The sequence below is a fragment of the Staurois parvus genome, unplaced genomic scaffold, assembly GCF_062004578.1.
Source record: "Staurois parvus isolate SC_StPar_1 unplaced genomic scaffold, SC_StPar_1.0 ptg003144l, whole genome shotgun sequence".
NCBI classification, from domain to species: Eukaryota; Metazoa; Chordata; class Amphibia; order Anura; family Ranidae; genus Staurois; species Staurois parvus.
The window spans coordinates 39,196-52,965 of record NW_028320940.1 but is presented as its reverse complement, the minus strand read 5'-3'; the positions used below and the strand labels follow the sequence as shown (position 1 = coordinate 52,965).

General features: G+C 40.9%; 1 protein-coding gene across 1 annotated transcript in view; it reads right to left on the bottom strand.

Annotated features, from left to right (window-relative positions):
* The window catches only part of LOC149428550 (A-type potassium channel modulatory protein KCNIP2-like), an 80,568-nt gene extending 77,056 nt beyond the window's left edge, over positions 1-3,512 (bottom strand). The window contains exon 1 of the mRNA XM_089667274.1: positions 3,100-3,512. Coding sequence (XP_089523400.1) covers positions 3,100-3,181 — 82 coding nt within the window. The 5' untranslated portion in view covers positions 3,182-3,512. The remainder of the gene's footprint in view (positions 1-3,099) is intronic.
* Positions 3,513-13,770: the final 10,258 nt, after the last annotated feature.

Here is a 13,770-nt window from a genome sequence, read left to right as displayed (position 1 = left end):
TCAACCGGTTCAACAACCCACAATCTGCTCATATGTTATATCACCGGATTGTAAAGCAAAATATTTAATAATAAATATAATTTATATCATTTTATTAATTATAATTATTTACCATATTTTAATCATAACTACAAGTGGTCTGTTATAATATTTATTATAATATTATTATCATTTTTATCATATTAATTATATTTATTTATAATATTTTTTATAATTATAAGTGTTTTATTATAATAATTATTAGAATATTATTATTATCATTTTTATAATTTTTAGTTAGAATTATTTATAATTTTTTTTTATAACTATAAGTGTTTTGTTATAATAATTCTTATAATATTATTATCATTTTTATAATATTAATTATATTTAATTAGAATATTTTCTTTATCATTTTAAGCTTTTTAATATAATAATTCTTATAATATTATTATTTTTTTTATAATTTTATTAGTTATAATTATTTATAATATTTTATTTATAACTATAAGTGTTTTGTTATAATAATTCTTATAATATTATTATCATTTTTATAATATTAATTATATTTATTTATAATATTTTCTTTATAATTTTAAGCATTTTATTATAATAATTCTTATAATATTATTATAATTTTTTAAATAATTTTATTAGTTATAATTATTTAAAATATTTGCTTTATAATTATAAGCGTTTATTATAATAATTCTTATATTATCATTTTTTATAATTTTATTAGCTATAATTATTTATAACGTTAAGTGTTTTGTTATAATAATTCTTATAATATTATTTTCTTTTTTTATAATATTAATTATATTTATTTATAATATTTTCTTTATAATTTTAAGTGTTTTATTATAATAATTCTTATAATATTATTATCATTTTTATAATTTTATTAGTTTATATTGTCTTTATAATTATAAGTGTTTTATTATAATATGTATTATAATATTATCATTTTATAATTGTATTAGTTATAATTATTTATAATGTTTTATTTATAACTATAAGTGTTTTATTACAATAATTATTATAAAATTATTATCATTTTTTAATATTAATTATATTTATTTATAATATTTTCTTTATAATTTTAGGTGTTTTATTATAATAATTCTTATAATATATTATCATTTTTATAATTGTATTAGTTATAATTATTTATAATTTTTTAAATATTTTTAAGTGTTATATTATAATAATTCATATAATATTATCATTTTTATAATTTTATTAGTTATAATTATAAATAAAATATTATAAATAATTATAACTAACAAAATTATAAAATTTATAATAATATTATAATAATTATTATAATAAAACAGTTGTAATTATAAAGAAAATATTATAAATAATTATAAGTATTTTATTACAAAAATAATAATATTATTATTATAATTATTATAATATTATTATAATTTTTATTATTTTGTTAGCTATAATAATTTATTTGTAAGCAGACGTGTTTTATTATAATAATAATTACTATAATATTATTATCATTTTCATGATTGTAGTAAATATAATTATTTATAATACTTTTTAATTCTAAGTGTTTTATTATAATAATAATTATTATTTTTATAATTTTATTAGTTATAATTATAAAAAAACATGATAAATAATTATAACAAAATTATAAAAATGATAATAATATTATAACAATTATTATAATATTAACATAATTATAAAGAAAATATTATAAATAATTATTATTATAATAAAACACTTAGAATTATTTATAATATTTTCTTTATAATTATAAGTGGTTTTATTATAATAATTATTATAATATTATTATCATTTTTATAATTTTGTTAGTTATAATTATTTATAATTTTTTTATAATCATAAGTGTTTTATTATAATAATAATAATTAGAATTTTATTATCATTTTATTAGTTATAAATTATATTTATATTATAAAAAATTATAAGTGTTTTATTATAATAATTATTATAATTTTTATAATTTTATTAGTTATAAATTATATTTATATTAAAAATAATTATAAGTATTTTTTTTATAATAATAATTATTATAATTTTATTATCATTTTTATAATTTTATTAGTTATAAATTATATTTATTTTATAATTCTAAGTGTTTTATTATAATAATTATATTATTATTATTATTTTCATAATTGTCTTAAATATAATTATTTATAATATTTTATTTATAATTCTAAGTGTTTTATTATAATAACTATTATAATATTATTAACATTTGATTATCATTTTTAAAATTTTATCATCAATAATTGACATAATTTACATAAGAACAAACAAAAGCAAATCCAACCAGTCCAAAAAAATATATTTAATATTTTTTTTAATATATCTGTCTATCTATCTATCTATCTATCTATCTATCTATCTATATATATAAATAGATATATATCTATATATATATATCTATATATATATATATATATATATCTATATCTATCTATCTATCTATCTATCTATCTATCTATCTATCTATCTATCTATATAGATATATATATCTATATATAGATATATATATATCTATATATAGATATATGTATATCTATATATAGATATATATATATATCTATATATAGATATATGTATATCTATATATATATATATATCTATATATATCTATATATAGATATATATATATCTATATATAGATATATAGATATATAGATATATGTATATCTATATATAGATATATATATATATCTATATATAGATATGTATATCTATATATAGATATATGTATATCTATATATCTATCTATATATATATATCTATATATATATAGATATATATATAGATATATATATATATACATACATACAGGGGCAGACTGACCATTTGGAAACTCAGGCACTGCCCGAGGGCCCGGGGTCAGTAGGGGGCCCCATGAGATGCCCCTGGTACCTTTTTCATAGGCTTTTTTGAGTTTGGGCAAGGACACAGGGGCCCCATGATCCCCTATTGCCGGGGGCCCCATGAGTTGTCAGTCCGCCCCTGGGGGCCCCATGAGTTGTCAGTCCGCCCCTGGATACACAAAGCCCACTTTGGGATGCAATGTGATCCAGGAGCTGAAAGGAAGAAATGGTCCCCAAGACTCACTTTTCCGCCTCCTCAGTCTATTGGGCAGCAGGTCCCTGACAGACTTGAGCATACACCCGGCCGTCTGTGGGATAAATGCCATCTTCTGCCCGGAATCCCCCGAATTCCCGGTTTCTGGGTAAATATGTTGCTGCCTCTTTCTCCAGCCTTCTCGGGTTGTTGCAGCGAGAGGTTCCGGCTGGTGCGCTGATGGTAATTATTGGGTGTCTTTTGCCTTTTAATTCAGCGATCCGGCAGATCCTGCAGTCTGGTCACACTACACACTGCAGAAGTCTGCGGCTGGAGCCGGGAGGTACAGGAACAACGTGGGGTTTTTTTTTTTTTTTTTAATCACTGCAGATGTGTTGTAGACGCAGAGACCTCCGCTGGAAGTGAAGCATGTCAAGGCCTCGGGAGGCTGTTCATCATCCGAATACGAGGGGGAAACCCTTCCCCACCCCCCCCCCGACACGGCGACAATCAACTTTCTGCATGTGTGCGGGATACGGATTGCTGCAGGATGGAGGGGATGTGCGGAGGGACGTGCCGAGGCGATGATATTCCAAACATCGAGAATTGGCAGCAGTCGGGTTTATGAAGGAATGCGAATATTTAGTCCCAATTCATAACGATTGTCCTGCCTGACTTACCAAATTCACAGGGGTCAAAGGTCGCCTAGTGTCTAGGAGTTCTGCTATTGACCCTGTAATACCCGAACCGGGGAGCTCTCCGGCGTTCACCTGGAGGTGCCGGGTTTCCCGATTCATTATGATGAAAATTTTATATCAAATTTTTCTGAATCTCACTCATCAGCTTAAGTATTAGGGGTCAAAGGTCACCCAAAGTATATGGATTCTGATATTTAAAATCTTCAACCTGTAACACCCATACTGGGGAACCTGCCGGCGTTCACCTGGAGGTGCCGGGATTCCCGATTCTTTTTCAGTCATTTTTATTGAGGTTTTATAATACAGAATTCCTAATTTATAATTAATATCTTGTCTTACCTATGAAAGGTTTATATTTATTCATTTTTTCATTTCACAGGGGTCAGAGGTCACCAAAAGTACATGAGCTGCTATTTAATACCTGTAATACCCGTCCCGGGGAACCGGCCGGCGTTCACCTGGAGATGCCGGGATTTCTGATTCATAATGAATGAAAAGTTTATATTCAATTGCTCTGAATAGGACTCATCAGCTTGAGGATCAGGGGTCAAAGGTCACCCAAAGTGTATGAGCCTGTAATACCCGTACACAAATCCCTCCTAGCACAACTCCCACCCCCCAATCCCCCTCCTGGGAAAAAATTCCCCCCACCAATCCCCCCTCCTAGCACTAATCCTCTTCCTTCAATCCCCCCACCTTGGACAAATTCCCCCAAATCCTTCCTCTAGCTAAAACCCCTCCAAATTACTCTTCTCAGCATAAAATCCTCCCACCTTATCCCAATCCCCCCAGGCACAACCCCCCCATTTCTCCCTCCTAGCACATCTCCCTACTAGTACCAATTCTCCCCCCCCCCACACACCAATTCCCCCTACTAACACAAATCCACCCCAAATCCCCCCTCCTAACACAAATCCCCCTTCTCCTCTCCTAACACAAATCCCCCCATCCCCCCTCCTAACACAAATCCCCCCATTTCTATCTCCTAACACAAATCCCCCCAAAATCCCACCTCCTAACACAAATCCCCCTTATTCCCCCTCCTATCACAAATCCCCCCTTCTCCTCTTCTAGCACAACCCCCCCCCAATCCCCCCTCCTAACACAAATCCCCCCATTTCTCTTTCCTAACACAAATCCCCCCAAAATCCCCCCTCCTAACACAAATCTCACCTAGGAACAAATCATTCCTCTAGGTAAAACCCCTCCAAATTACTGTTCCCAGCATAAAATCCACCCACCCTACCAAACACCCCTTCCCCCATGGCACAAATTTCCCCCCACCCACACAAACCTCCCTCCTACTCTTAGCACATATCTCCCTATTCCTTCTCCTAGCACAAATCCCCCCCCCCCATTACCCATCCCAGCACAAATAGCCCCCATCCCCCTCCTGCACAAACCACTCATCTCAGCATAAATTATTGTTACCCCCCTTCCTTTTCATTGCGTACAGTTCCCGTGGCCTACAAGCTCCACCCCAACTGCCCCCTAGATCCGTCCATGGCAGAGAGTAAGGAAACCATAGCTGCACCCCAGACAGCAGTGCACCCTAGGCGGCTGCCTAGTTCCCCTAGTGGTAGCACCAACCCTGGCTCTGGGGGGGGGGTTATTTTATACTAAATATAAAGGAAAAAGCAAAATGTTGAGAAAATAAAAACGTTTCTTAGCGTCTGTTTAACACCCCAAACTGACCCCTTTTTTGGAAAGCAGAAATGGCGATCTTATTTTTGCTACAAATTGTTTTTGTTATGGGATGAACATGCTGGTATTGAGGGGGCGTGGTAATGTTGCGCTAGAAATTGCGCAGGGAGGCAAAAGGCAGAGGGAGGAGGAGACGAAGGGGTTAATGTGCAGGCGCATACAGTGGAAGAATGGAGATCAAAGCGTCACATAGAGAGATCAGATCACTGCCCGCGATTTTGTGATCGCTGTGATTTGCACAGTGATCACAATGTGCAGAGCCTCTCGAATCGGCTCTGTGCGCTCAGTTTGGCTCGGTTTATGGGTACATTGGCCGCCCAATGATACTTTTTTTTTGCAGTGCCGTTTATAAATGATGCCGATACAGTGGTAGGTAAGTGATTACCGGAATACCCAAGAAGGACCTACCTGTGAAAGGGCTACCTGTCTGCCTGTCCTGGTTTTAGTATTATCGGAGTCCTCAACCTGCCATCCACACACAATGCCGTGTTTAACATCTCTACCCTCGGGATTTGACAAGTCACACCTTCAACCATGCACCTCAAATAATTATGACACGTCCCGGGCTGCATGTCACCGTGGGATTGGATCGTGTAAATTAGAACCCAGAGATCTCACAAACTTTAACACCTCCTGTCAAGTTCTTGAACAATTAAGCTTGTCAGATTCCATGACAACGTGGTTGTCAGGAATGGACTCAGCACTGGTGGTGGGACTCACCTGCCGTGTGGGCTGCAGTACCAGAGCTGACCAGCAGGTGCTCTTAGCAGCCAGAAGCTCACAATCAGCCAAACCTGGGGCTGATTACAGAAAGGTGTATATAAGGCATGACCGGGCCTGTGCTCTGGGCCTTGGTGTATGTTTTCCCATGAGCCTCTGTACCTGGTATCCTGTGTTCCTGCTTCGTTGCTGACCCGGCTTGATTCTGACCTCTGCTGACCGTCTCCTGTTAAACCCCTGGCTTGCCTGACCATCCTTCTGCCTGATCCCCTGTACCGCGCTGTCCATGAGTTACTGAACCCGGCTTGTGACCTTGACCATTCTCTGCCTGCTCCTTTTGGTACCTTGCTGCCTGCACGTTGCTGACTTGGCCCGTCTGACCACGCTAACTACTCTGCCATCCATCCATCCTGCACGGATCCAGCCGTACCTGCACATACCTCTGGCGGACCCCTCTACCACTAGCAGGTGTACTCAGGGGCCGCGACCTGGTTCCTGTCTGCTCCAAGTCCATCCTCACCATCAGGGGCCCTGGTGAATAAGCAGACTGGGACTTAGACTCCGCGCCCTGGGGAATCCTGTCCTGGGGACCACTAGAGGTACCACCAAACGGTCATTACAGAACCCTACGGCCAGCCTGACCTTTCCACCTCTCCAGCCCTGACTACGCCTGTGTTCCTGCTTCGTTGGAAGGTTGGTTTGTTCACTGTGCGTTTATATATATATATATATATATATATATATATATATATCTGGGTGGCTAATAATAACTGTATTATACTGTACCTGAGACCTGCGTTTCCCTGTGTCAGTCCACACCTTTCTGGTCATTCCTAGATTCCTGACAGTGGTGATTGGATTAGGGTGGTTGTGTTGCCCGTGTTATATATACTGATCAGCTATAACTTGTTGAGGAATAGACTCCACTAGACCACTGAAGATATGCTGTGGTACCGAGTCATCAGTAGCGATTCATTAAGTCTTTCCTTTGGAAGTCAAGTTATGATCCTCAAACCATTCTTGAATCATCAGACCAGGCCACCTTCTTCCATTGCTCCGTGGTCCAGTTCTGATGCTCATGTCCCTATTGTAGGTGCTTTTGGCTGTGGATACGGGTCAGGATGGTCACCCTGACCGATCTGTGGCTACACAGCCCCATACACAACAAACTGCGATGCTCTGTGTGTTCTGGAAGCTTTCTATCGGAACCAGTATGCACTTTCAGGATTATGAGCTACAGCTATTGGATCGGACTACACAAGCCAGCCTTTGCTCTCAGCCTCCATCAGTGAGCCTTGGCCACTCATGAACCTGTCTCCGGTTGGCTGGTTTTCTTTCATTGACCCACTTTTGGTTGGTCCTAACCACTGCAGACCGGGAACACCTCCTGTCAAGTTCTTGAATAATTAAGCTTGTCAGATTCCATGACAACGTGGTGATTGGATTAGGGTGGTTGAGTTGCCCGTGCGATATATACTGATCAGCTATAACTTGTTGAGGAATAGACTCCACTAGACCTCTGAAGGTATGCTGTGGTACCGAGTCATCAGTAGCTATTCATTAAATCCTTTAAGTTGGGAAGTGGGGTCTCCATGGATTAGACTTGTTTTTTCAGCACTTCCCACAGATGCTCGTTTGGATTCAGATTCAGAATTTGGAAGTCAAGTCAACACTTGTTGTTATGATCCTCAAACCATTCTTGAATCCATCAGACCAGGCCACCTTCTTCCATTGCTCTGTGGTCCAGTTCTGATGCTCATGTCCCCATTGTAGGTGCTTTTGGCTGTGGACATGGGTCAGCATGGTCACCCTGACTGATCTGTGGCTACACAGCCCCATACACAACAAACTGCGATGCTCTGTCTGTTCTGGAAGCTTTCTATCGGAACCAGTATGCACTTTTTCAGCAATATGAGCTACAGCTATTGGATCGGACTACCCAGGGCAGCCTTTGCTCTCCACCTCCATCAATGAGCCTTGGCCACTCATGAACCCGTCTCCGTTTGGCTGGTTTTCTTTCCTTGGCCCACTTTTGATCGGTCCTGACCATTGCAGACCGGGAACACCTCCTGTCAAGTTCTTGAATAATTAAGCTTGTCAGATTCCATGACAACGTGGTGATTGGATTAGGGTGGTTGAGTTGCCCGTGTGATATATACTGATCAGCCATAACCTGTTGAGGCATGGACTCCACCAGACCTCTGAAGGTATGCTGTGGCACCAAGTCATCAGTAGTGATCCATTAAGTCCTTTAAGTTGGGAAGTGGGGCCGCTATGGCTTATGACTTGTTTTTCCAGCACATCCCACAGATGCTCAATTGGATTCAGATCTGGAGAATTTGGAAGTCAAGTCAACACTTGTTATGATCCTCAGACTATTCTTGAATCCGTCAGACCAGGCCACCTTCTTCCATTGCTCTGTGGACCAATTCTGATGCTCACGTCCCCATTGTAGGCACTTTTGGCTGTGGATACAGGTTAGCATGGACACCCTGACCGGTCTGTGGCTACACAGCCCCCTACCCAACAAACTGCAATGCTCTGTGTGCTCTGGCACAGCAATTGAGCAACAGGAGCTCTTCTATTGGATCGGACTACACAGGCCAGTCTTTACTCTCCACCTCCATCAATGAGCCTTAGTCACCTATGAACCTGTTTCCGGTTGGCCGGTTTTCCTTCCTTGGCCCACTTTTGGTCGGTTCTGACCACTGCAGACCGGGAACACCTCCTGTCATTCTTTTTAAAATTCAAATTTCGATAGAAAGCTATATTCAATCTATTCTATTTTTTTATTCTATTCTGTTCCTTTATATTCTATTTTATTCGTTTATTTTATATTCTATTTTTGTTATTTTATTCCTTTCTATTCTATGATTTTCTTTTCTATTCTGTTTCATTCTAATCAAAATTAGAATTTCGAAAGATGGCTACATTCTAACACTAACACCCCTTGAAGGAAATCAGCAACATTCAGCAATATATATGAATTTGATTCGATTTTCATTTTCAAACTTAGAATTTGATTGAAATTTCAGACAAAATTTCATCTCATTATTTCAGATTCGTTCGAATTCCTTACTATTGTAATTGGGAAATTCGGATACATCCAAATAAAGAAAATTTAGTCCGAATTTCAATTCGGAATGAATCGAACCACACATGTCTAGACATTATTTATGACACAACGTCACTGTCTCATGTACACGGGGCTATTAGGTGACCAGCGTGTCTTAGGAGTGTAGAAGGAAAGCTACACCCCATGGAAGAAAAATATATTTGAAATACTACAATTTAAGCCATATTCAATATATTTCAATAAATATATATATATACAAATACACACAAGAATGCAGCCATAGAGAAGGAGAAATGATTGATTTACAGTACAGCCTCTATGGGTGTAAAAGCAATCAGTGTAAAAAAAAAAAATCTTCATCACCCCCCACAAGTAGTACAGTGTCACCATGGTGACACTGTACTGCTAGGGTGACAAATGTAAAAAAAAAATAAAAAAATAATAATATAAAAAAAGTTTAAAAATTATAATTTTGGTTATAAACTAATTTGGGTTATTTTTTTTTTACTAAAAATATAACAGAATAAATTTTGGCCAAGATTTATGATCAAATACTATTTATTTGCAAAATTTTGTAAGAAAAACACTTTTTTTTCAAAATTTTTGGACTTTTTAATTTACATAGCAAAAAAAATTAAAATCCCAGCGGTGAATAAATACCATCAAAATAAAGCTTTATCTGTCTCAAAACAATGCTAAAAAATTCATATGGGTACAGTGTTGCATGACCGCACAATTGTCATTCAAAGTGTGATAGCGCTGAAAGCTGAAAATTGGCCTGGGCAGGAATGGGGGGAAAGTGTCCGGACTGGAAGGGGGGGAAAGCGTCCGGACTGGAAGGGGGGGGAAAGTGTCCGGACTGGACGGGGGGGAAAGTGTCCGGACTGGACGGGGGGGAAAGTGTCCGGACTGGAAGGGGGGGGGAAAGTGTCCGGACTGGAAGGGGGGGGGGGAAAGTGTCCGGACTGGAAGGGGGGGGGAAAGTGTCCGGACTGGACGGGGGGGAAAGTGTCCGGACTGGAAGGGGGTGAAAGCGTCCGGACTGGAAGGGGGTGAAAGCGTCCGGACTGGAAGGGGGGGAAAGCGTCCGGACTGGAAGGGGGGGAAAGCGTCCGGACTGGAAGGGGGGGAAAGCGTCCGGACTGGAAGGGGGTGAAAGCGTCCGGACTGGAAGGGGGGGAAAGCGTCCGGACTGGAAGGGGGTGAAAGCGTCCGGACTGGAAGGGGGTGAAAGCGTCCGGACTGGAAGGGGGGGAAAGCGTCCGGACTGGAAGGGGGGGAAAGCGTCCGGACTGGAAGGGGGGGAAAGCGTCCGGACTGGAAGGGGGTGAAAGCGTCCGGACTGGAAGGGGGTGAAAGTGTCCGGACAGGAAGGGGGTGAAAGCGTCCGGACTGGAAGTGGTTAAAGTATATTTTTCTTCCATATGGGCACAAGCACAGGGAGTTGATGCAAACTCCATGCAGACGGTGTCTAAGTTGGGATTCAAACCAAGGAACCCAGGGTTGCAAGACAGACCTGCTAGCCACTAATCCCATGAGCGGCTTCGGTTGGCGTAACCAAATTCCAAGCAGGGGCGGACTGACCATTCCGGCACTCGGGCCCAGGGTCAGGAGGGGGCCCCATAAGATACCCCTGGTCCCTTTCATAGGCTCTTTCGGGTGTGGTTTGAGTGTGGGCGAGGACACAGGGACCCCATGATCCCCTATTGCCCGGTCGCCCCATGAGTTGTCAATCCACCCCTGATTCCATGTCTACTTTGAGAGAATTCCCCATATAAGTAATGCGGCCCTTCTGCAGTGCTGGTTCCCCGTTTGGCACTCTGTTCTATTGACTGTCTTTCTAGATCGAGGTCTCGTTTACAGCGGGAAATGTTAGAAGTAAACTGGGTTAGTAGTTGACGCTTTTGGTCATTCCTTGTAAATAATAGAAGAGGTAGGATAAAGAATCTCTGAAACCAGGACGGAGCAACGACACCGCCTATTCCTGGAGGTTCAGAAACCTAAACTGCCCAGACAATGGAAGTAATGGAGGAAAGGAGAGTCGCTGGTGTGACAGTGCGATCATCGTTACCCCATATGGTAGAGCCTTTAATAGACAGTCACAGATCTGTTTCACAACACAGAAGCCCAATGTGCAGGACTCCACCGTACATGACAGATGGGTGGAAGGATGCCAAGGAGGCCGAGGGCGTATATGCTCAGGCATATATAATGACCAAAATTAAAGCCGGACTCCGGGCAAACAGCTAAGTGCAGCAATCGAATACATATGTGGGAGTTGTTTTACCTGTCAAAGGTTCGTTCAGTACATAGGCAGGCTCTGCTTCCTGCTTAGGAGTGCTACACCATGATTGTGCGGTTGACATCTATATCAACCATGGTTGAGAAGGAATAGAGAAAACGATTGAACCTCTAACAGGAACACACCTCCAGCCACTTATACTTACCTCCACTGCAATTCCCTGCTGGTCTGCGGAGCCGGGAGCCCAAACCCTGTGTTATGAAAGATGCACCTGGTGGGTAATGCTAGCTACCCCAAGGCGTGGGGTCTCACTGATAGGTTGGTCTTCACCAAGGAGTGATGGGTCGGTGAACCTAGGGGCCAAGGGCTATTTTGCTGCTTGTTGCCACTGGGTAGCAGCCTTCGGGTTGCCCTTTCAAAGGGTCCTAGCTGCAGAGTCTCTACGTTAAGGAGACAGGATGGGATGAGGCAGCAGGCCAGTGACCAGACAGAGGTCGAGGAAGGTGGCAGACAAGAGTCTAGTGGGGGTCCAAGTAGGGGTTGAGGAAGGCGGCAGGCAAGAGAGAAGTTAGGGTCCAAACAGATGTTCAGGAAGGTGACAGGCAAGAGTCTAGTGGGGGTCCAAGTAGGGGTTGACGAAGGTGGCAAGCAAGAGAGAAGTTAGGGTCCAAAAAGGCATTCAGGCACGTGGCAGGAAAGAGTCTAGTGGGGGTCCAAGTAAGGGTTAAGGAAGGCGGCAGGAAAGAGAGAAGTTAGGTTTCAAACAGATGTTCAGGAAGGTGGCAGGAAAGAGTCTAGTGAGGGGTCCAAGTAGGGGTTGAAGAAGGCAGCAGGCAAGAGAGCAGTTAGGGTCCAAACAGACTTTCAGGAAAGTGGCAGGCAAGAGTATAGTTTGGGTCCCAGCAGAGTTCGAGACAAGAGGCAGGCAAGAGAGTAGTCTGGGTCCAAGCAAAGGTTGAAGCAGGTGGTAGGCAAGAGAGTGTCCAGGCAGAGGCTGAAGCAGGTGGCAGGCAAGAATGTAGTACTTTGCTGCTTGCTGCCACTGGGTTGCAGCCTTCACGCAGCGGTGCAGAGTGGCTAAGTTGAGCAGACAGGATAGGATGAGGCAGCAGGTCAGTGTTCAGGCAGAGGTTGAGGCAGGCAAAAGAGCAGTCAGGGTCCAAATGGAGGTTGAGGCAGTCAGCAGGCAAGAGTAAAGTTGGGATCCAAACCGGTGACAGGTAAGAGAGCAAAGCAGGTGGCCAGCATAGTCAGAGTCCAAGCAGAGGTTGAGGCGAGCAACAGGCAAGACAGTAGTCTGTGTCCAAGCAGAGGTTGAGGAAGATGGTAGGCAAGAGAGGAATCAGGGTCCAAGCAAAGGCTGAGGTAGGCGGTAGGCGAGAGAGTAATCAGAGTCCAAGAAGAGGTTTAGATGGAAAGACAGGAAAGAGAGTAATCAGTGTCCTAGCAGACATCGAGGCAGACGGCAGGCAAGAGAGTATTCAGGGTCCAAGCAGAGGTCAAAGCAGGCTGCAGACATGAGAGTAGTCAGTGTCCAGGCAGACGTCGAGGCAGGTGGCAGACAGAAAAATAGTTGGGGTCCAAACAGAGGTTGAGGCAGGCGGCAGACAGGAGAGTAGTCATGGCTCAAGCATTGGTTGAGGAAGGATGTAGGCAAGAGAGAAGCTGGTGTGCAGGCTGAGGTCCAGGCAAGTGGCATACAGAAGAATAATTGGGGTCCAATCAGAGGTCGAGGAAGGTGGCAGACAGAAGAATAGTTGGGGTCTTATCAGAGGTCGAGGCAGGTGGCAGACAGGAGAGTAGTCATGGTTCAAGCATTCGTTGAGGAAGGTGGTAGGCAGGACAGTAGCTGGTCTCCAGGCTGAGGTTGAGGCAGGCGGCAGACAGAAGAATAATTTGGGTCCAATCAAAGGTTGAAGCAGGCGGCAGACAGGAGAGTAGTCATGGTTCAAGCATTGGTTGAGGAAGGTGGTAGGCGGGACAGTAGCTGGTCTCCAGGCTGAGGTTGAGGCAGGTGGTATACAGAAGAATAATTGGGGTCCAATCAAAGGTTAAGGCAGGCGGCAGATAGGAGAGTAGTCATGGTTCAAGCATTGGTTGAGGAAGGTGGTAGGCGGGACAGTAGCTGGTCTCCAGGTTGAGGCAGGCGGCAGACAGAAGAATAATTTGGGTCCAATCAAAGGTTGAAGCAGGCAGCAGACAGGAGAGTAGTCATGGTTCAAGCATTGGTTGAGGAAGATGGTAGGCAAGAGAGTAGCCGGGGTCCAGGCTGAGGTTGAGTC